This window comes from Protopterus annectens, chromosome 16.part0 (genome assembly GCF_019279795.1).
Source record: "Protopterus annectens isolate FY-2018-M chromosome 16.part0, PAN1.0, whole genome shotgun sequence".
NCBI classification, from domain to species: Eukaryota; Metazoa; Chordata; order Ceratodontiformes; family Protopteridae; genus Protopterus; species Protopterus annectens.
The window spans coordinates 656,787,041-656,811,645 of record NC_056750.1 but is presented as its reverse complement, the minus strand read 5'-3'; the positions used below and the strand labels follow the sequence as shown (position 1 = coordinate 656,811,645).

At 39.2% G+C, this 24,605-nt stretch overlaps 1 protein-coding gene across 1 annotated transcript in view; it reads right to left on the bottom strand.

The window, feature by feature from the left end:
* The window catches only part of RBM34 (RNA binding motif protein 34), a 574,650-nt gene that overhangs the window by 472,908 nt on the left and 77,137 nt on the right, over window positions 1-24,605 (bottom strand). Inside the window, exon 4 of the mRNA XM_044058641.1 lies at window positions 14,878-15,097. Coding sequence (XP_043914576.1) covers window positions 14,878-15,097 — 220 coding nt within the window. The remainder of the gene's footprint in view (window positions 1-14,877; window positions 15,098-24,605) is intronic.

The window sequence follows — 24,605 nt, the reverse complement described above, 5'->3', positions numbered from 1 at the left end:
AAATAGAAAGAACACTTTTTATAACATTAATGGGCAAGAATATAGAGCTTTAAGAAACCAACAAAATAGCAATGACATCATTATAAAGCCCGCTGTCAAAGGCGTACCAACAGTAATTATGAATACTGTTTACTGTGTTTATAAAAATGTATGAGATGTTAGGAGATTGCACCGCATACAAAAAACACGTATAAATGGCATGTTATTAAATTTGTACAATATTCAGCTCATTACAAAGTAAATATTTAAGTATTGTCAGGTTGAACATCTTAAGATCCCGTGCATACAGGGCATTCCAAAAATCCATAAGCATCCTACGCAACCCCCTTCAAGACCTACAGTGTCTGCTGAGGGTTGGTTAACCAAACCTTTTTCTATTATACTGGAGAAGCGTTTACGTCCTACTGTATCTGTGAACAAGAACATTCTTGACACCAGAAGTTTTTTGTCAGATTGTTATGGATTAATTTCCACATGTAATAAGGTCAATAGCATTCAGTTTGTGACAATGGATGTGGGTTCACTATTCACTAAAATTCCCAATGAGCAGGGTATTATGGCTCTGAGGGAATATCTTGTTACACATAGTGAATAACAAAATGATTTTAGAAGGTATTACCACCTTCATGTCTGTGGTATTAACTAATAATATCTTTGTATTCAATGGGACGCATTACCTTCAGCTTGATGGCGTAGCTATGGGCACTGCGTGTGCCAATAGCTAAGCCAGCATATTTATGGCAGTTTGGGAAACCAAACATATATTGAATAAGGAGTTATAAAGTACATTCCATTCTATTGTCGTTTTGTGGATGACATCTTTTTGTATAGACTGGAGATGCTGATCTTTTTCAACAGTTTTGTGATGACACTCAAAATACTGATGTATTTTTGAAGTTTGACATAAAACATGATCCACACAGGATAGATTTTTTTGTGGACATTAGCATTAATAAGGATGATACGGATAATGTCACCACTGAAATTTTTAAGAAGCGTTGCACATGCAATAAATTGCTTCACCGCTGCAGCCTCCATGTGTTTCCCAATGTACTGAGAGGGCAAGCCATTCAAGCATCTAGGCTTAATGCCACAAATAAAAGATTTGAGGACGAATTAAAGGAGCTCAATTATAGATTTATATCCAGATGTTATAAAGTATAGTTGTGTACACTTACCATAAATGTAGAAGTTAGAGTGTATTCACTGTTGCAGTCATTACATTTGGGTAATCTGCTGGCAGTTTGCCCTCAGTAGGCCTGAATTCCAAAGTCTTGGGTCCTGCATCGGTTGCTGCCTCCTCTTCCATGACGTCAGGTCGTCGGGGGTATAAAACATGCAGCCGATGCCATTTTCTTTAGTTTTTCTTGCCCCAGATGTCAGGTGCCCCCAAAAAGGTAGCAAAAAAAATTATATATATATATATATATATATATGGTTCTACCTGACATAATCGAAACCACACAACACCGACAACCACATCACCGACACCACATTTTCGACAGTCCATAAACACGAAACCACACATAACCGACAACGAAATAACCGACGGTACACAAACACGAAACCCCATACAAAACAAAACACATCCCCATTCCACAAACCACACACACAACACAAGCACACCAAAATCCTTACAAGCCCACACTAAACCTTACCCTAACCCTAAGGTCCGTCACTATCGCACACTTACCTACCGCTCCTAACCCTAACTCACTTAACCCGCCTATCGCCCCTAACCCTAACTCACTTAACCCAGCCCTATCGCTCCCTAACCCTAACTCACTTAACCCACCCCTATCGCTCCCTAACCCTAACTCACTTAACCCACCCCTATCGCTCCCTAACCCTAACTCACTTAACCCACCCCTATCCCCACAGACCGTCAATCTCCACACTTACCTGCCTCGCACCCTAACGTCCGTCACTACATACTCACACAGCCTTTCCCCATGTCGGCATCCTCGGCGTTGGTGTTGTCATCCGTCGTGTCGGTCTTCTGCATTGTCGATGTTCTGCAACCCGCGATTGGCGTCGGTCTTCTTAAACTTTCGATCTTCTGGAGCTCAGTTCGATGTCGGTCTTCTCAGCTGTCGAAGTCAGGTAGAACCATATATATATATATATATATATATATATATATATAGATATATACACACACACACACACACACACACACACACACACACACACACACACATGCATCAATATAAACTTTACCTTCATCTAAAAGCAAATACACCACATAGGTTGTAGAAGATAGAGAAGGAAAGATAAACTCCAGAATGACAGGGGGACGGTGGGAGGGTAACCTGGACTGCAACAGTGACTACACTTAAACATCTACATTTATTAAGTGTACACAACTGTACTATGTTCTTTGTGTTTCACTGTTGCAGTCATAAACAGCATTAGGTGCGGCTATAAGGCCCTGAAGAAGTGCAGTGGCAAAGCCTGCCCTGGACTTAGAGTAGAGAGGCAAATGATAATGCTTTGTAAAGGTGTGAACAGAACTCCAAGTAGCAGCCTCTAGAATGTCTTTGGTTGGTACTCCTCTGAGAAAGGCTGCTGAAGTAGCTGCAGCTCTGGTGGAATGAGACCTAATGTCCTTGGGCACAGGTTTACCATGGTGTAAATAACAGAAATGGATGCAGTGGCTTATCCACTTTGAAATTGTCTGCTTTGAGATAGCCTTTCCTTCTGATCCTGCAGCAAATGTCACTAGTAATTGCTCAGTTTTTCTTAGAGCTTTAGTCCTGCTAAAGTAGAATCTTAGCTGTCTGTGTTCGTCCAAGGAATGCAGAATTATCTCTCCCTTGTTCTGCGGATTTGGATAAAGGGTTGGCAGATAACCTGTTTGGTTAAAAGCCACACTGGAAACCACCTTAGGCATAAATGTAGGATTTGTCCTCAGAGACACCCTTTCTGGGTAAAATATGATAAAAGGCTCTACAGCCGTGAGGGTCTGTAGCTCTGAAACTCTTCTTGCTGAAGTAATTGCTAGTAGCAGAGCTGTTTTCCATGATAAGAACTTTATATCAGCGGTAGCAGCTGGTTCAAATGGAGGCAGGGTGAGCTTTTCCAACACATAATTGAGGTCCCATGCAGGTAATGGTGATCTTCTAGGAGGCCTTAAATTTTTTGGCTCTTCTAACACACTGCTTTAGTAACAGATGAGAAAAGATTGGTGGCTCTGTATTGTAATGAGCCAAAATGGCAGAGGCATGGATTTTCATTGAAGAGAAAGTTAGGCCTTTGTCAAGCATCTCAGTTATGTATTGTAATATCTGAGGAATATTTGGTTCTGCTGTATCAGCTACTTGTGCTGGATTCCAAGCACAGAATCTCTTCCATTTATCTGCATAAGATTTTCTAGTACTAGGCCTTCTGGCTTCCAAAATGACATCCATCACAGCTTTACTGAGAGGTGTTGTTTGTATAACTACATGATCAGCCATGCTGCCAGGTTCAGTGTCTGGAGTTGATTGTGCAGGATCTGATTGTTTTGCTGGGACTGCAGTTGAGGTCTTTGAGGTAAGGTCCAAGCTGGGTATTGAGACAAGTTCCTTAGGATTGGGTACCAGTATTGGCAGGGCCAGTACGGGGCAATTAGTATCATTTTTGGTTTCTCTTGTCTGACTTTTAGGAGGACCTTGGGAAGAAGAGGCAGAGGAGGAAAGGGCGTCCACTTTCCATGCTTGTCTGTGATAAGTCCTTGTGCAGAATCTTTTCAATTGATAATTTTGAGGAGAGGCAAATAGATCTATGTCTAGGCTCCCCCATTTCTCTATTATCATGCTGAAGACTTGTGAATTTAGTTTCCACTCGTGAGGATCCATAAGGTTTCTGCTTAAATCGTCTGCCAGAGTATTTTGCTTTCCTAGCAGAAATTGAGCTTGAAGATGTATTTGGTTGGTCAATGTAGGTGTTCGAGGATCCACATTGCTGCAGTCCAATTCTCCCTCCCTCCTTCCCCTCTATAGTTTGGGGTTGCTGTGTTTCTTTTGTGATAATTATTAATTTCTCTATGTTGGTTGTTGGGTTTTTCTATGGTGGCTATGGCCTTTCCTTTTTAGGCCTTCTGACATCTGGGGCAAGAAAGACTGAGGATATGGCGTCGGTCATGCGCTTAAGTACTACTGCGTACTGACGTCAGCTCTGAGCGACCATGACCGACGCCAGCCTAACTCTTTGGTATTTGGGCCGACCGAGGACAGCGGACTACCCACAGGTTATGACTGCAGCAATGTGAGACGAAGAACATCAAACAGTTGTTCTGTTTTCCTGATATCTTTGGTTCTGTCCAGGTAAAAGCAAAGCTGCCTGTGCACATCCAAAGAATGCAAGATCCTCTCCCCATTATTTTGTGGATTAGGGGAAAAAAGTTGGCAGGTGAATAGTTTGGTTTAAAGCCACTTTAGAAACCACTTTAGGCATGAAAGTAGGGTTAGTCCTCAAAGAAACCCTGTCGATGAAAAATAATGTAAGGTTCCACAGCCATGAGCTCTTGTAACTCCGAGACTCTCCTGGCTGAAGTTAAAGCCAGTAGGATAACAGTCTTCCATGACAAATACTTTATATCAAATGTGGCAGCAGGCTCAAAAGGAGGCAGAGTAAGTTTTTCCAGGACATAACTGAGGTCCCAGGCAGGAATGGGTGGTGTCCTAGGGGGCCTTAAATTCTTTGCTCCTCTGAGATATTGTTTCAGAAGTGGATGTGAAAAAAATGGAGGATCTGTATTATAATGTGCAGAGATAGCTGAGGCATGTATTTTTATGGAGGAAAAAGATAAACCCTTATGCAACATATCTGTAAGGTAATGTAGAATCAGTGGAATATTTGGAATGTGATGATCTGATTCCTGAGAATGCATCCAGGTGCAAAATCTCTTCCATTTACCTTCATAAGATTTCCTAGTGCTAGGCCATCTAGCTTCTAAGATAACATCCATGACTTGTTTGGAAAGGGTAGGATTAATCATAGGCCCTGAATATGCCAGGCTGAGAGTTTTGATATGAGAGTGCAGGACCTGGCCCTGATGTTGAGACAAAAGATTTGGAATCTGAGGTAGAATCAAAGGAGGTTCCTGGGATAGATTTATCAGTGTTGAGTACCAAAATTGTCGAGGCCAATTCGGGGCTAGTAAGATCAGCTTTGGTTTGTCCTGTTTTATTTTTAATAACACCCTCGGTATAAGAGGTAGTGGTGGAAAGGCATACCCCGAGAGGTTCCTCCAACTGAATGAGAGAGCATCCACTTTCCATGCTAGCTTGTGATATGTCCTTGTGCAAAAAGTCTGTAAGTGGTAGTTGTGGGGAGATGCAAATAGATCTATGTCCGGGCAGCCCCAGGCTTCTGTAATCATCTTGAATATTTGGGTGTCCAGCATCCACTCATGTGGGTCTGACAGGTTCCTGCTCAGGCTGTCTGCCAGAGTGTTTTGTTTCCCTAGCAGGAATTGAGCTTGTAGGTCCACTTTGCAAGCTAGTGCTGTGTTCCAGAGTCATGGCTAGTCTGCAAAAGGGGTAGGAGTGTGAACCCCCTTGCTTGTTTATGTACCACATAACTGTGGTGTTGTCTGTCCATATCAGTAGTTGCCCTGGCTGTAAAAGATCCCTGAAAGCCAAGTGGGCATTCTGCACAGCTAACATCTCTTTTAAATTGATATGTAGATGCTTCTGATCCTCTGTCCAAAAACCTTGCAGGCCTTTCCCCTGCAAGTGGGCTCCCCATGCATAATCTGAGGCGTCCGTGGTTATCACTTGGTAGGCTGGAGGTAGACTGAAGGCTTTCCCTTTGTTTTGAAGACATGCCATAGCCCACCAATGGAATTCCTTTTGCAGGAAAGGCAAGACAGGTTTCCAGACTGTGACAATGCTGGGAACATACGCTTTTTAGGTACCATTGTATCTTCCTCATATGCAGTCTTGCATATGGTATGAGTAGGATGCAGGAAGCCATGTAACCCAAAGCCTGCAGGAATTTCCTTGCAGTTAGCTGAGACATTAACGCCAGGCTTTTGAAAGTTGAAGCCAGCTGTAGTTGTTTTTCTGATGTCAGGAATGCCCATCTGGGTTGTTGTGTCTAAAAGAGCACCCAGGAAAGTTATCTGTTGAGTGGGTGTCAAATTTGACTTTATGTTCACAGTGAATCCCAGGTAGTTGAGTAGATTCTGAACAAATTCCAGGTGCTGGAGTAAAATGTCCTTGCTGTCGGCTTGAATAAGGCAGTCGTCCAGATAAGGGTAAATTTGAATTCCCTTGAGTCTGCAGTAAGCTACTACTGGTGCCAGGCACTTGGTAAAGACCCTGGGCACAGTTGACAAGCCAAAGGGCAGCGCAGAGAATTGGTAATGTTTCGGGCCTGCCTTGAACCTGAGGTATCTTCTGAACTCCTGTCTGATCGGAATGTGTAGGTAAGCCTCCTTTAAATCCAATGTCACCATCCATGCATTTTTGCTCAACATTGGCAGGAGCTGCTGCAGAGTAAGCATCTTGAACTTTGGTATATCCAGGAAAGTGTTTAAGACTGACAGATCCAGGATGGTTCTCCAAGTATTTTGCTTTCTGGGAACTGGAAAGAGTCTTGAATAAAAGCCTTGTCCCATCTCTGAATTTGGAACCAGTTCTATGGCCCTCATAGCCATGAGGGACCTCACCTGTTTTAATGCCTCTGCCCACTGAGTTTTTGGTAGGTCTGGCCATCCGTTTGGTTTTGGTAAGGTGTGAAAGTGGAATTTGTAACCTCTTAAAACTACATCCAGAACCCACTTGTCTTGGGTTATGTAAGTCCAATTTCGGTGAAAAAGAGAAAGTTTTCCTCCCAGAGGAGCTTCCAGGAGAGAGGTTCCTGGAGCCATGCAGAGGGAGTCATTGAGCCGGTTTCCTGCAAGGTTGAGACCTATCTTCTCCACCCCTGGGGGTGGAAGCACTCCACTGTCTAGGTCTATAAGAGGTCTGTGCTTGGGCCCCTCCCTCTGGGGTGCCTATATCTACCCCTCTGAGGCCTGACCGAGCTGGGAAAGGACCAATTTTTAGCTGGCCAATTTATGCTAAATCTAGGAGGCTGAACTTGTAAGAAATCCTTAACCGTTTGCATGGATTTTGCCTTATCCTCCATTTTCTTTATAACCTCTTCAGCCTTAGACCCAAACAAAACATTATGTTGAACAGGAGCATCTAGTAACGTTGCTTTCACTTGATCAGGCATATTTTGTTCCTTTAACCAAGCATGCCTTCTAATGACTGTGCCAGTGGCAGCCGCCCTGCAAGAGGCCTCCAAAGCATCAAAACCACAGTGTAAGGTATGTTTTCCCACCTGCTCAGTAGCATGCATCAAATCATGTAATTCCTTATTGTCTGCACATGCAGAAATGGTACCCAGTTTATGTTTCATAACAGACAAAAGATAATGCTGATATTTCAACATATGAAATTGACAATTTAAAGCCCTAATAGATAAAGTAGCAGAAGTGCACACTTTTTTGCCCCATCTCTCCAAAGCTCTAGAATCCTTATCTGACGGAATAGGGTTCTTAGCAGTGGCGGCCTTAACACCCTTAGGACCCTGAGAAATGGTTTCAGGATCAGCAGTAGGATTTTTATAAAGAAAATGGTGGGAGTCAGGGACTCTGTAATATCTATCAGGCTTAGCAGGGGCCGGAGGAAAGGAGTCAGGAGTTAAAATAGACTCAGAAAAGACATCATCCACAATATCCAAAATAGGAGGAATAGCCAGGGGTCTGTGCTGGGGAAGAAGAAGGAAATCCCTAAGCCTTCTCTTAGATTCAGAGTACTCCTGCTCTTCTCAGTGAAAATGTTCCCTCATGTCATGTAAAGTTTCCCCAAAAGAATAATCCTCAGGAGGAGAAGCTGAAGGAATGGATTCCTCAGCATCAGAATCCTCATACGGAGGGAAAGTATAATCCTGTTCAGAGGAAGACACTGAAGAGATAGATGCCTGATCAGAGGATTCATAATCCAAATCTTGTCTTGGCCTCTTGTCAGGAGGGGGATGTGAACCCCTAATCATAGTTAGCAAGTCCTCCGCCATTTTAAGCATTTGTTTTTGAGATTTAGGTCCCGGATCAGAGGAGGCCTGGGCTTGAGCCTTTGTTTTAAAAGGAGTCTTTGCCTTTGTCTTTGCCTTTACCTGAAGCTGCGTAGGCCTGAAAACCCCCTCGGAAGCCGGTACTTGCACAGCAGCTCCGGACCCATCCAAGGGAGCATTATCCAAAGGTCCTGCACCTGGAGTATTCGAAGGCCTAGTTGGCTCCTTGTGGGAGTCCGTTTTGGCAAGCGGTTCTGTAATGGCAGACGACAGGGGCTGCAAAAGCGCCTCATTGACGACGGCCGAACCATCAGCTGGCTCTGATTGTAAACTGTCGTCTGATTTGGACCTCGGAGGCCTATCCTTATCCTTGCGCCTTTTATGAACTCCGGTAGTCGGAAGCATGTCCGACGACATGTTATAATTAAATCACCTCCCAAAGTAATGAAAGGTAAAATCGTATCTCCGTTTAATAGTACGTTGATTAAATCTAGCACAAAACCAACAACTAGCTACATCGTGGGCAGGACCTAGACAAGGAATAAAGTAAGAGTGAAACTCCTTATGCGGTATATGCTTCCCACATGAAATACAATTATTAACTTTTTCTGACATCGGTCTGGAGCAAGAAAAAAGTTTCCCCAATGGGGTACTTAGCTTTGAAAAGAAGAATGCCTTTGGAATGAAGCACCAAAAATAACAGGAGTCAGCCGACCGGCACTTGCGAACTTCTTCCACCGCGCGGCAAGAAAGACTGGAGAACATGGCGTCGGCTGGAAGCTTTGTACCCCTGGCGCTCTGACGTCAGGGAGGGCGAGTACACAGCCGACGCCAGACCCAGACTTTGGGATTCTGGCCGACCGAGGGCTGCCTGCCAGCAGGAAGAACCCTACAGTGATGACTGCAACAGTGAAACACGATGAACATCTGGGTTTTTGCTGCCATCAGTTTGAAGTAAGTAGTCAGTTGCCTTTGCTTGTCTGGCATGAGGTAAGCCATCTGGGCAGTTGTATTCAAGCTTGCACCCAGGAATGTTATCTTTTGAGAGGGTACCAGTTGTGATTTATTTTCGTTTATTGTGTACCCTAGGCATGTTAGAAGCCTTTTCACAAACGCCAGGTGTTGAAGAAGAATGTCCTTGCTCTCTGCTTGAATGAGACAGTCATCCAAGTAAGGATATATTTGTATACTTCTTTGTCTGCAAAATGCAATTACTGGTGTCAAGCACTTTGTAAAGACCCTGGGCACAGCAGATAAGCCAAAGGGCAGTGCAGAGAATTGGTAATGCATTAAACCAGCCTTGAATCTTAGGTATCTTCTGCACGATTGTCTTATTGGGACATGCAGGTATGCCTCTTTTAGGTCTAATGTCACCAGCCAAGCATTCTTGCCCAGCATGGGCAGAAGCTGCTGCAAAGTCAGCATTTTGAATTTTGGAATGTCCAGGTATGTGTACAAAATCGATAAACTCAGTACTGGCCACCAGGCCTCGTCCTTTCCGGGTACCAAGAACAGTCGAGTAAAAACCTTGTCCTTTTTGCTGTTCTGGTACTGGCTGAATGGCCCCCTTATTCTTGAGGGACGTAACCTGTTTCTGTGCCTCTGCCCATTGATTTTTTGGCAGATCTGGCCAACCGTTTGCCATTGGCAGAGTGTGGAAATGGAATCTGTATCCCTGTGATACTATGTTTAGGACCCACTTGTCCTGGGTTATTAAGTGCCAATTTTGAGCAAAAAGTGCTATTTTTCCCCCTAAGGGTGCTGCCAAAAGATAAGTGCTTGGAGCAGGCAGAGGGAAGTCATTGGGACTGTTTTCTGTAGGTTTGCACTTTATCTCCTCCAGATTTGGAGGTAGAAGCGTCCCATTGCTTTGACCTGTATGAATCTTGCGCCTGGTATCTGGAACCCTTAGGGCATCTGGATTTGCCCCTTTGAGCTCTGTCTGACACAGGAAAGGACCAATTTTTTGTAGGTCAGTATCGACTGAATCTTCGTGGCTGCACTTGCAAGAACAGTTTGCATAAACTTAGCTTTGTCTTCCATTTTCTTTAAAACCTCTTCTGTCTTAATACCAGAGTATCATGCTGTAAAGGTGCATCTAGCAATTTAGCTTTAACATGATCAGGCAAATTTTGTTCCTTTAGCCAGGCTTGCCTCCTAATCACAGATCCAGTAACTGCAGCCCTGCAGGAGGCCTCTAAGGAATCAAAACCACATTGCAAAGTATGCTTTGCAACCTGTTCAGCTGCATGCAATAATTCCTGCAATTCTTTATTTTCTGCACATTCAGAAATCAACATCATTTTCTGTTTCAGCAATCCCATAACATGTTGTTGGTACTTAAGCATGTGAAATAGACAGTTTAAGGCCCTGATTGCCAAGGTTGCAGATGTATAAACCTTTTTTCCCCATCTGTCCAGTACCCTTGAATCTCTGTCAGAGGGGGTAGGATTTTTTGCTGTTGAGGCCTTAACTCCCTTTGGACCCTGTGAAATAGTTTCAGGATCAGCAGCAAGGTTTCTAAATAAAAATTTATGTATGTCAGGGACCCTGTAATATCTGTCAGGCTTACTGGGTGCCAGAGGTAAGGAGTCAGGGGTCAAGATTGACTCCGAAAACACATCATCCACAATGTCTAAAACAGGGGGAATGGCTAAAGGCCTGTGCTGAGGGAGAAGAAGGAAATCCCTGAGCCTCTTTTTTGATTCTGAGAAATCTTGACTCTCCCAGTGAAAATGGTCCCTCAAAGTATGCAACGTTTCTCCAAATGAATAATCCGTAGGAGGAGATGCAGATGGTATAGACTCCTCTGCATCAGAATCCTCATAGGGAAGTATAGATAATTCCTGATCAGAAGAGGAATCAGAAGAAACAGAAACCTGATCTGAAGATTCATAATCAGTGTCTTGCCTAGGCCTCTTATCTGGAGGGGGATGGGTACCCCTGATCAAGGTAATAAGGTCTTCAGCCATTTTGATCATCTGTTTTTTAGGCATAGAGGTCTGTGCACATGGCTCATGCGTCAGTTTTTTAGTTTTAGAAGTTGCTTTTCTCTTTGGTTTTGCAGCCGTCGTCGGTTTGATATACAAATGTTGAGATCTGAATACATCCTCAGAAGCCGGTGCCTGCTCAGCAGTTCCAGACCCATCTGAGGGAGATACATCCGTCTGTCCAATACCTTGAGTATCTTGCGGCATGCTCCACATTAGAAGCTGGGTGTCGGTAGAGGCCTGCGAATCGAAAGTAGCGGGTATCAGGGGCTACGAAAGCGCCTGAGTACCAGCGAACAGACGACTAGCCTTACGAGAAGCTTCCTCGTCGGTTTTGGATCTCGACTGCCTTTCTCTGTCCTTTTCTTTGCATTTTTTATGTCCTCCGGTAGTCGGATTGCTATCCGACGACATTTCTGGGTAGTTAAATCCGTTTCCAAAATACTTTGAGGCAAAAATATACTGACACTTAATAGTGCTTTGGTTAAATCTAGCACAAAACTGACAGCCAGGCACGTTGTGATCAGGGCCTAGGCAAGGAATACAGTATAAATGGAAATCCTTATGAGGTATTTGCTTTCCACAAGTAATACAATTATTAACTTTTTCTGGCATCGGTATGGAGCAAAAAAAAAGTTTCCCCAATGGGGTACTTAGCTTTAGTGAAGATTTCGGTTCTGAAACTCAGAGTCAAATATTTCAGTAGTCGGCCGACCGGCACTTGCAAAATGCTTCTGCTTCAGGCACTGCGCGGCAAGAAAGACTGAAGAAAATGGGGTGGGCTGCATGTTTTATACCCCTGACGACCTGACGTCATGGAAGAGGAGACAGCAACCAACGCAGGACCCAAGACTTTGGAATTCAGGCCGAATGAGGGCAACCTTCCAACAGATTACCCAAAATGTAATGACTGCAACAGTGAAATACGAAGAACATACAATCATACATCTGTCCAGTTTTGGAAGATGTAAAACATGACAAAGACGACAAGTTTCATCTCTTTTACTCTAGCAACAGTGATGGGTTACCAAATAGAAAGTCCACTAAATCAGAGAAACAGCATTTGAAATACTCTATTACAGCAATGACAATAAATATATTAGAGAGATTAGTAGTAGGCACTGGCAGATTCTTACAACAAATAGTAGGATTAGCAACATAGTAGGTATGCAGCCAAATTTTAGATATAAGAACAAGAAAAATATTAACAGAATGTTATGCGGTAATAGAAACTATGACCAGAAAATTAATAAGATTGGTGCTAGTGAATTCTGTACAAAGCCTTGTACAGCTTCTAGTTACTGTTCACATATTAGTAATAGTGGACATTTTGTCCAACCACTTACTACTATGCAGTTTAAATTTTATGTGCATGCAGATTGTAACAGCATTAATATAGTATATTTAGCTCAGTGCAAAGTTTGTCAAGTCTCCTATGTTGGAAAGACCAACAGAAGACTGAAAGATTGCATCAGAGAACATCTTTATAGTATCACCTCGCACACTGTGAACAATGCACTTGCCAAACACATAGCTAATAGCTCTTCTGAGCATCAGTTCAGTTTTATGGTCACAGAAAAGATCAAGGACAGTGAACGCAAGGGAGATCTTTCTAATTATACAGAAGCTCAAGAAATTAAATGGATTATAGGGTGGATGGCAGAATGGGTCTGAATGGACATTTGCCACTCAAGCCCATTTAAAAACCCAGACCATTGTATAAATGAAAATGCGTATACATTAATGTTTCAAAATTTACACATTTATATTACATACATCTTTTTATATGGGTAGCCACATATACACTTATGTTTTATATTGATTGATTATATGTATATATTTAGTTTTTATTGATGTAGTCTGAGATGTACATTTCTTGGCATGGCGTTACCCTTTTAACAAATGTATTTTATTATGACCCATTTAAGAAGCTAAACAACTGAATGATGTAATGTGTTTTACTTATGGTCATGGGTTCTTGTAGTTTTAAAATTTTTATAGAAGACACACTTAGAAAAAATGTTGTATTAAGGACTGATGAAGATGGTATTTCACTAGTGAAAGCGCTTACCTACTTGTTTTTTATTTTAATAAAGAATGGCTGTGTTTCAAACTCCGTACTGGATTTTATTCAGCAGTTTTTAAAATCTGCCAACTCATTTCTCTCCCAGAATACATGTTCATAGTTGCATCATTCTTCCCTATCACACCTACAATATTTTCGATATGCCTGAGGAAAAAATCTCTGAAGTCTGCTTGAGGTATAAATATACCTATGCAAACACTTCAAAAGCAAAAATCCTAAACTTTCTGTACTTTGCTTCATGTTTGGGAGCCATACACATGTCCTGACATTGTTCCCTTGTAAACTGCATATGCAATTTCTCTTCCTAATCTTTTCTAACCTCCTCTGATTCTTATACAAGGTATTATACTTTAACAATAACCTAATTACCCCTTTTTTAACAGCTGCTTCCATTCTAGATTTAGCTAGGTCTTTCACCTAGGATTCCCCATCCCTTTTTCTTTGCCTATTCTCGGATATCAATCCCTGGTAGAGAAGGCAGTCTTATAGCCTACAGTCCAAATGCCTTCTTGGCCTCAACCCATTCTATTACCTTTTCCTGCCAAGCTATTTGCTTACAATACCTTGTTCCCTTTGTGAGGCTTCTCCAGTAATTTCCAGCCCCCTCTTGCCTATTCTCTCTGCCCCTACTTGCAGGCATCCCTATCACCAAAATCTTCTGAAGGTGGCTCACCTTTGAAACTAGAATACCAAGACGTCTTTAGGTTTTATCACTGCAGGTACTAATAAACATCTGGGTCCAATACTTTATCTGTACAGTAGCGCACACAGTACATTCTTAAGATGCTGGCACGCAGACAAGATATTAAGTAAAAGGTCAAAGTCATGGGGCACAAGAAGAATTTCCCTGCATACTATGTTCAAATATTCTCCTATTCATAAAACATTCTACATGTTTTTTGTTTTACTTTTCATAATCACAAATGTAACTTACTGGTTTACATTGTGATTTCTTTTTTATAGTGATTTATTTGTGATTAATAGTAATCTCCAGTAAGTTTTTTCAATGTTTTGTGTTTCGATCAAACTCGTTGGCAATTGTTCATGTTTTAGGTGCGTGTGTGTGTGTGTGTGTGTGTGTGTGTGTGTGTGTGTGTAGATATACACACATGTATTTTATATATACATACATTATACAGACACACACAGTACATCCACTATCCCTCAAAAACATGAGCTTCCTTACTTTTCAATGCATCAACAACATTAAATTACTTCACACACACCTGAGAGATTGGTAACATACGCAAAGGTTCCATAAAGGGTTCACTCATGTTCTTTTACAGTGGAGCTAGCAAAGAAAATCAGTGGCAGCAAAGCTTGAAAAACAGTAAGGATCAATTGAGTCAATTGTACGTTTCATGTCTACAGTAATGATACAGACAGACAGCTATGCAATCAGTATATATATGTAAATAAATAGTCCTAATATCCTTGCACGGCCTGCAGTGATTTCTGTAAATATCATCCATGTAAAACCACAACTATAATAGTTATTGAGCTCACAATGTAACCTATACATAAATAATGGTTCGAAATGCAACTGAACAGATAATCTGTAAATTTTATTTAAAAAAAGTTGATACTCTCTCTTAGCCAAGGTTGCAGCCGAAAATTATCATTGGACCTGCTAAATTACCCAGTTAAAAGTGTTAAAGACATACATAAATAAATAAAACTGCATTTAACAGCTACAATCTGCAACCTTTTGGGCCATCACCAAGGTTACTTTTGAAAACTGGCATCACTTACTTGTTTGTTACAACTAACAGGTAAGTTTCCCACAAATACAGTTCTTTTATTCTTTATTCTTTCCACTGCCCAGTTTTGTTTCTTTGTTTGAGGGGTCCCTGGTTCAGCTTCATCTACTTTGCTGATTTTTTTCAGAGCATTAGGACTGTCAGCTTTCTTCTTCTTATGATGTACTGTTTCTTGCAGTTCATCGTCATCGGCATTCTGCAAACCACACTCCCTAAAGAAAAGTTCTTTGCGTTATTGGGGATTAACCAATTTCATCTGACACTGTCAGACACATTAAAGTATTGATGCTCTTTACAATACAAAAAAAAAAAAAAAAAAAAAAGGAAGGAAGAAAGGTTTAAACTTAATTTACAATTACTGAATGTACCAGAGGGAAAGCACTGACAGCACATGATTTCTTACTTCTGCGGTCAAAAGCCACTGACTGACTGCAAATAACAAAAGGATAGAAGGTACTCAGTAAAATAAGTGGCTCCCTAATACAGGAATAGAGGCAAAAGTCCAAGTGCTCTTCCACGTTTCTCTTTTCAGGAAAGGCATTGTCATGCAATACTCCTACTACTACTACAAAAACAATGCTAAGGAAAACTCTACAATCATTTACAAACAATCCATATGGGGACAATCATCTCACTGTACAACACTAGGGATAAACCTATTCAAAACCACATAATTCACAGAATTGCAAAGAAATCTTGGTAAGAAATTAAGACGGAGTTTAAAGATACCATGAGTGAAGGATATATTAAGGAAAAGTAGCATTGTCGCCTCACAGTAAGATGTTGTCTGGTTCGATTCTCAGCTAGAGCATCTTCTGCGTGGAGACATGCATGAATGGGCGTACCTTCGTTGAAGGTTGTGCGTCGGGGCCGGCAACTTGGCACATAAAAATCTACTGCCAATCATTAGTGGACCGGAGTTCCGCTGTGGCGACCCCTAACCGGGAAAAGCCAAAAGACACAACAAAGACAGACAACAGCTTAGCAAGAAAGTATGGTTTTATATATTTATTTATAAGCTTTCAATAAACATTTAGAAGGCTCCTTTAGTCAGGAAATTTGATGTAGTAACTCTCACGTTTAAGGAGAAAAGACCTCACAACAAAGCCAAATATTACAGATCACCCTGATGAGCTGTTTTGGGAAACTGAATGACTCTTGATTAATTAGCAGATGACCTTCACAGAACAATATTAATGGACAGGGATCGGTTTGCCCACTGAACAAACCCGGCAGCTGCTTTGGCCATCCACAGATTTACAAATTACTCAATTGGTAAGATGGACTTTGGATTTCAGTCATATGTCATAAAATTTAACTTCTGCAAAGCATTTAACATGTACAGCCAGTAATAATAAAATCTGGCAAATGTGGAAAAAAAATTCTGTTTTAAGTATCAGGATAGGAGATTATTTCCAAAGCGTAAAGAGGCAAACACAAGTGGCTGACCAGTTATGAAACAGCTTAGGAAGGGATTTCCTAGAGGTCCAATTTGGGACCCTATCTGCGTGCACTGTATTTAGTGGATCCTAAGATTCTTAGAAGTGTGACCATTGTCACAAACATGTTGATGATACTAGATTACGTTATTTAACTTCACTCCATGTTTCATTTCAAGCTACTTAAACAATGCATTTGCCCCCCCAATTATCCTCACAAGTAACAGAAACTTTTACTTATGTACTCACCATAACTTCAGATGTTTGGGATCCATCTCGCCTACATTCTGACTGATGGGTTCGAGCGATCCTCGGCTCAAGACGCTTTCTACGGCTTATGCCAAAGAGCGAAGTCTCTTATTGGCTGAGCTTACTATATCCCAGGATGCACAACTACCAGTCCCCCAGATCTAGTTTGTCCGCATACATGCACACATGCACGCACTGATTATATAACATCGTCAGATGAAACAAGATAAAACAGTAGAACTCAAAACCGTTCAATCTCTTCTGATCTCCAAGGCAGGGGGAAGGAGGGTGGGTATTAGGAATGTAGGCGAGATGGATCCCAAACATCTGAAGTTATGGTGAGTACATAACTAAAAGATAAATGGCTGGACATTAAGTTAAAGCCAGTTGCTAATTTAGAGAATGGCATTGTAAAAGATTCATGGGAATTACTACAACTACTTACAGAAGAAGTTTTTGATGAGAATATAACTTTCTATACAGTTGATATTGTTGATTTATTCTCTTCTATACCCCATGAAGATGGTTTGAAGTTGTTCGAAGAGGCCTTGTTGAATTATGGAAAATTTGACAACAATGATTTTCGTTTAATTCTTACTTTAATGGAAGTTGTACTATCTAACAGCTTCATTTACTTTGAAGGTAATTTTTTCAAGCAAATTCAGGGTAGCAATGGGGCCAGGTGTGCCCCACATATGCTAATATTATTCTATCAGCCTGGGAATGAATTTATTATCAATTCAAAGTTCAAGACATGCTGGAAGTTGTATAAAGCGTTTCTTAGACATGTGTTTTCTTTGGATTGGTACTGAGGATGAATTTCAAGCATTTTATAAGCATATTTCAGAATCAACCAGATTTTTGAAATTCACCTATCAATGTGATAAAAGCAATTAAAATTCTTGGATATAAATGTTGGTAAATATGAGGAAGGATTTTTTGAAAATTTTCAGAAAGGACGTATTCTAATTCATTTCTGTCCTTTAACAGTGCACATCCCTAGCATCAGAAGAAGGGATAGTGAAAGGACAATATGTGAGGGCAAGTAGAATGACATCTAGGAATTAGACTTGAAGAAGAATGTGATACCCTTTACCAAATGTTTACTGAAAGAGGATATCCACCCACACTTATAAGAAGTATAGAAGGAGGTAAGAGATGAGAGAAGAGGTAGGTTTAAACCTATTCTAGGTAATCTTAGTATGGGTGAAAAATCCACAAGGGCGCCACAAGATTTAGGAAAAACAATCAATCTAATTATGGATTATTGTGGACAAGCAGCACACATTAGAAGAATGTTTGAAGAAGAATGGCAAAATTTGGTGAACTATCAGACTTACGCCACTTTTTAATGAACCACTGAAATACATATACCGTGAGGTAGGAATTTAAAACTATATTAGAGGGTCAGAAAGGACAGAGAAAGACTAGGAGAACGAAAGTAGGTACCTTTAAATGTGGGAGGTGCGCACAATGTATGTATATATGCACAACCAATAATATACACATTAAAAGTAGGGGCATCTCAATTAAGAGTGAGTATTATGCAAATTGTGATACAAATGGTATTATATACTTGGCCATATGTAATTCATGTGAAGCATTTTATGTCGGAAAATCCGAAAGAAAATTAAAAGAAGGATTTATGAGCATTATTATGAAATGAGAACTAATAATCCTAAGAATGCTCTATACAGACATAAAATTGATTGTCCACAGGCTGTTTATAAATTCTTTGTTTTAGAGGTTGTAGAAAAGGATATAAGAGGTGGACAATGGGAAACCTCAATCGAATATAAAGAATTATTGTGGCAATTACAACTGGAAGCAAATAGACCACCAGGTCTAAATGATGTCATTTCTATAAACCCTGTGTTAAAAATGAGAGCAACAAAATTGTAGAAGTTGCTTAACATGGACCAAAATACAGTAGGTTCCAACATTGAGCTATTTATATGTTTACCCACTTAAAATTAAAACTATATGTATTTTTTAAGTATTTTTTAAGTATTTTTCAAGCATATTTATGAAACCCTAGTTGAATTAATTGTTTTGCATTTTTGTAATACAAATATTTGTATAGTGTATATAGTTATTTATATATTTTGTATTAAATATTTGAATATTTATTTTTTTGTGGTTGTGTAAAGAATTTTATGACATTAAGGAATTTTAAGGGAGTCACTTCCAAGCTTGTTTATGTTAAAATGCTATTTAGATAAATCTTGCATTTTAAACTAAAGATCCAGCAGAATGAAAGCCTAGGTTTTTAAATGTCACACTTTGGCCAGTAGATGTCACTAAAACATTATGAATTCAAAATTTTGGTTTTCACATTATTAGGAATGAATTTTAAATGTTTTTTATAAATGTTTTGTAGTTTTAATAAGATTTGGAGTGCAGTGAACTGTATAATTTGTAATGTTTTGCTTCACTCACGATATTAGTTTTTATTAATGAGCTATAATAAGTTTAAATAACTGTTTGTTTTTAACAAATGATGTTTTATATTGAGTATAGGTTTGAAGGAGTTAATCTTTGTTTATTGAATAATTGTTAATTAGTGAGGACTATATTTAAGAATAAGTGCTGGTGCTATTCTTGTTGTCTGATGAAGTGTGGTGGAAAAACGTACTGTTGAGTTTCTCTAGCGTTAATTTGTTTTATTTGTTGCATTATTATTAAATTCTCGAACCTTCAACTGCAGCTTTATTTCCTCAAAGTGCTTTTATAGTGGTCTTGGTTTTTTGGCACTTTATTCCACTTGTTTGGAGGTTGTGTTTTCGTTTGGAAATGGAGGAGAGTGAGCAGAATGAGAAGAGTTCGGTGGATACGGATATGCAGCAGAACAAACTTGACCAACTGTCCAATCAGCTTACGCAGCTGATTGAATTGCTTACACACACGGCTACCCCAACCTTGACGACGTCGAACGAGTACACGTGCAACCAGGAAATGAGATCGAAGGGTGAGAGCGTTATGGGCCTGCCGAAAAGAAGCAAGGTACCGCGAGTGTCACCAGAGGAAGGAACAGAACAGCAGGGAAGTAGAACGAGGACTGGCGGTGTATTGGAACACAGTAAAGAAGGGATGATGCCATTCCCAACGCCGTTTGCAGATAATCAGCAAGACTTGGACTATGACATGCCAGCAGTATTCTTGAATGTTTCGAGTGAGGTACACTCCCCGAGCATGAACCGAAGGGATGTTTCTAATAAGGTGATACCTCCCAATCTACTAGACCGAAACAGAATACTTTTGGAAGAAAATGAAGGCCAAGCTACAATGGAAAATAGGCGTGGCTGGCAGAGTATGCAAGGAAGCCCAGAGGTACAACACTGACTTTTATAATGTAATTCATAAACGATTTAATTTTAGTGATAAAAACTACTGTAATGAATGACAATGACATTAATTTATCGTATGAGCTAAACATGAAAAAGCTGGATGAAATGTTATTTAAGTTTAAAAATTTGGAGCTTGAAAATATATATTTAAAAGAATGCCTTAGGTTGGAAATTGTCCCAAAAGGACTTAGAGTGTGTAAGTTTCCTAATAAGGTTATAGAAGGAAGTGACTTCCATGTAGAACTACTAAATATTTTTAATGATTGTGGGTTAAATGTTTTAAAAGCAATAATGAAGGAAAATGAGAAGGAGATTGATTCCATAAGTAAGGTTATTGACAAATTGAATGATAAAATTATCAAGGATTTACTTTTTTCCATAGATGAAAATCAAAGGTGGTATCAGGATATGTTAAAAAAGGTTGATCGAAGTATTAATAATATTTTCCAAAGGAAAAGTAGAAAGTTGGAGAGGGACATATTAGAATATAAAAATAAAGTTAGTTACCCCAAACCTAGAAATAATTTTGGAAGTTATGAGAGGCATACCTCAGTGTGGTCAGAGGATGAAGACACTAATAATGTTGAAATTAATGAGAATGAAGTGATTGTCGATTTCAATGACCCCTCAGAGTTCCCCCCATTGAGAAGATCTGAAAGAATAAAAAATTATCAGAATAATCACCAGCAAAATTTTCAGAGAGGGGGGAGGGGGGGAGAATGTATGGCAATTACAACAGGACATATCAGCGGTGGTAACAAATGGACAGGAAGACAATTCACCCCTAGGTAGAGAAATATTGGTGGATGGCCCTGTTCATACACTTTCAGGATATAATATTTACAATTATAGTCATACAAATATTCAAGATACACATTTTTCATTGTTCTCCAAAGGTTTAAAATTTGTCCCTAATAGAAAGGCAGATATCAGAAAAGTATTAATAGATTTAAAGCTGTTCCTTAGGAAGAAAAATTTTGAAATTTTATATAATGGGCAGCCATCAATTAACTTAGATGGTGAAAGTTTCAGGAGACGTAGTACCTTTAACCCCCTCTACATACACAATTAAAGAATTTTGAAACACTAATGGAAAAGAGAGTTCAGAATGAATTAAGTAAAAGTTATATAGCATTTAATTTATCAAAGGAAGAGAATTTGTTGTTGAAAAATCTGAGCAGTGATAAAAATATCAGAATTTCAAAACCTGATAAAGGTGGCGGCACTGTGGTTATGGACCATTTATGGTATAAAGAAAAAATGATGAATATACTTGAAAATGAAGAAAGGTATGTTAGAGCTTCTCTTAATGAGATCAACATAGGGAATAAGAAAGTTGAAATATCATTAAATGATTTATTATTAGAAGGTTCAATTGACCATTTAACATACCAGTATTTGCATGTAGAACAACCAAGAGTTCTGTCAGTATTTGGTGTGCCCAAGGTACATAAAAACATTATGAGTCCACCTCTGCGCCCCATAGTAGCTTCAGAGAACTCAGTTACAGCACCTATAGCTAAATGGCTGGACATTAAGTTAAAGCCAGTTGCTAATTTAGAGAATGGCATTGTAAAAGATTCATGGGAATTACTACAACTACTTACAGAAGAAGTTTTTGATGAGAATATAACTTTCTATACAGTTGATATTGTTGATTTATTCTCTTCTATACCCCATGAAGATGGTTTGAAGTTGTTCGAAGAGGCCTTGTTGAATTATGGAAAATTTGACAACAATGATTTTCGTTTAATTCTTACTTTAATGGAAGTTGTACTATCTAACAGCTTCATTTACTTTGAAGGTAATTTTTTCAAGCAAATTCACGGGGTAGCAATGGGGCCAGGTGTGCCCCACATATGCTAATATTATTCTATCAGCCTGGGAATGCGAATTTATTATCAATTCAAAGTTCAAGACATGCTGGAAGTTGTATAAGCGTTTCTTAGACGACATGTGTTTTCTTTGGATTGGTACTGAGGATGAATGTCAAGCATTTTATAAGGATATTTCAGAATCAAGCAGATTTTTGAAATTCACATATCAATGTGATAAAAACTAATTAAAATTCTTAGATATAAATGTTGGTAAATATGAGGAAGGATTTTTTTCGAAAATTTTCAGAAAGACGACGTATTCTAATTCATTTCTGTCCTTCAACAGTGCACATCCCTACCATCAGAAGAAGGGAATAGTGAAAGGACAATATGTGAGGACAAGTAGAATGACATCTAGGGAATTAGACTTCGAAGATGAATGTGATACCCTTTACCAAATGTTTACTGAAAGAGGATATCCACCCACACTTATAAGAAGTATAGAGAAGGAGGTAAGAGATGAGAGAAGAGGTAGGTTTAAACCTATTCTAGGTAATCTTAGTATGGGTGAAAAATCCACAAGGGCGCCACAAGATTTAGGAAAAACAAACAATCTAATTATGGATTATTGTGGACAAGCAGCACACATTAGAAGAATGTTTGAAGAAGAATGGCAAAAATTTGGTGAACTATCAGACTTACGCCCACTTTTTAATGAACCACTGAAATACATATACCGTAGAGGTAGGAATTTAAAAACTATATTAGAGGGTCAGAAAGGACAGAGAAAGACTAGGAGAACGAAAGTAGGTACCTTTAAATGTGGGAGGTGCGCACAATGTATGTATATATGCACAACCAATAATATACACATTAAAAGTAGGGGCATCTCAATTAAGAGTGAGTATTATGCAAATTGTGATACAAATGGTATTATATACTTGGCCATATGTAATTCATGTGAAGCATTTTATGTCGGAAAATCCGAAAGAAAATTAAAAAGAAGGATTTATGAGCATTATTATGAAATGAGAACTAATAATCCTAAGAATGCTCTATACAGACATAAAATTGATTGTCCACAGGCTGTTTATAAATTCTTTGTTTTAGAGGTTGTAGAAAAGGATATAAGAGGTGGACAATGGGAAACCTCAATCGAATATAAAGAATTATTGTGGCAATTACAACTGGAAGCAAATAGACCACCAGGTCTAAATGATGTCATTTCTATAAACCCTGTGTTAAAAATGAGAGCAACAAAATTGTAGAAGTTGCTTAACATGGACCAAAATACAGTAGGTTCCAACATTGAGCTATTTATATGTTTACCCACTTAAAATTAAAACTATATGTATTTTTTAAGTATTTTTTAAGTATTTTTCAAGCATATTTATGAAACCCTAGTTGATTTAATTGTTTTGCATTTTTGTAATACAAATATTTGTATAGTGTATATAGTTATTTATATATTTTGTATTAAATATTTGAATATTTATTTCTTTGTGGTTGTGTAAAGAATTTTATGACATTAATGAATTTTAAGGGAGTCACTTCCAAGCTTGTTTATGTCAAAATGCTACTTAGATAAATCTTGCATTTTAAACTAAAGATCCAGCAGAATGAAAGCCTAGGTTTTTAAATGTCATACTTTGGCCAGTAGATGTCACTAAAACATTATGAATTCAAAATTTTGGTTTTCACATTATTAGGAATGAATTTTAAATGTTTTTTATAAATGTTTTGTAGTTTTAATAAGATTTGGAGTGCAGTGAACTGTATAATTTGTAATGTTTTGCTTCACTCACGATATTAGTTTTTATTAATGAGCTATAATAAGTTTAAATAACTGTTTGTTTTTAACAAATGATGTTTTATATTGAGTATAGGTTTGAAGGAGTTAATCTTTGTTTATTGAATAATTGTTAATTAGTGAGGACTATATTTAAGAATAAGTGCTGGTGCTATTCTTGTTGTCTGATGAAGTGTGGTAACGTACTGTTGAGTTTCTATTAATTTGTTTTATTTGTTGCATTATTATTAAATTCTCGAACCTTCAACTGCAGCTTTATTTCCTCAAAGTGCTTTTATAGTGGTCTTGGTTTTTTGGCACTTTATTCCACTTGTTTGGACATAACTAAAAGATGTTATGTGATCCTATCTCGCCTACATTCTGACTGATGGGACAGCGTCCCTAGCACCTGAATCCTGGGTGGCTCACTGGAAAACACTCCTGAGTACCGTGGAACCAAATGATGCTCGCCCTTTAGATGCCACATCCAATTTATAGTGGGAAATGAAAGTGTGCGGATTGGACCAAGTAGCCGCAGCACAAATCTCAGAAATAGCGAGCTTGGAATGAAAAGCTATAGAAGTCGCCATAGCTCTGGTAGAGTGAGCTTTGATAGATGTTGTAAGTTGATTATTCGAAGAGGAATAAGCCTGAGATATACAATCTCTAATACATATGGAGATAGTAGCATTTGTAGTGGTTTTGTCCAATTTATTGGCTGAGAAAGACACAAACAACTGGTCTGATTCTGAATTTGCTGAGTCCTGTCTAGATAGAAGCGCAATTGCCTGTGAACATCCAATTTATGGAGAGTGTATTCTGCTTCATTGGAGAATTTTGGAAAGAAAACTGGTAGCTCTAGAGATTGTTGGAGACAGAGATTAGAACAGACCTTTGGGACAAAAGATGGATTAGGCCTAAGTGATACTCTATCCTTGTGAAAAATCAAATGCGGTGGTTTGATAGATAGGGCTTGAAGCTCTGAAACTCTTCTTGCAGAGGTAATTGCAACTAAGAAGGCAGTTTTCCAAGACAGATATTTTAACTCACATGTAGCAGCCGGTTCGAAGGGAAAGATG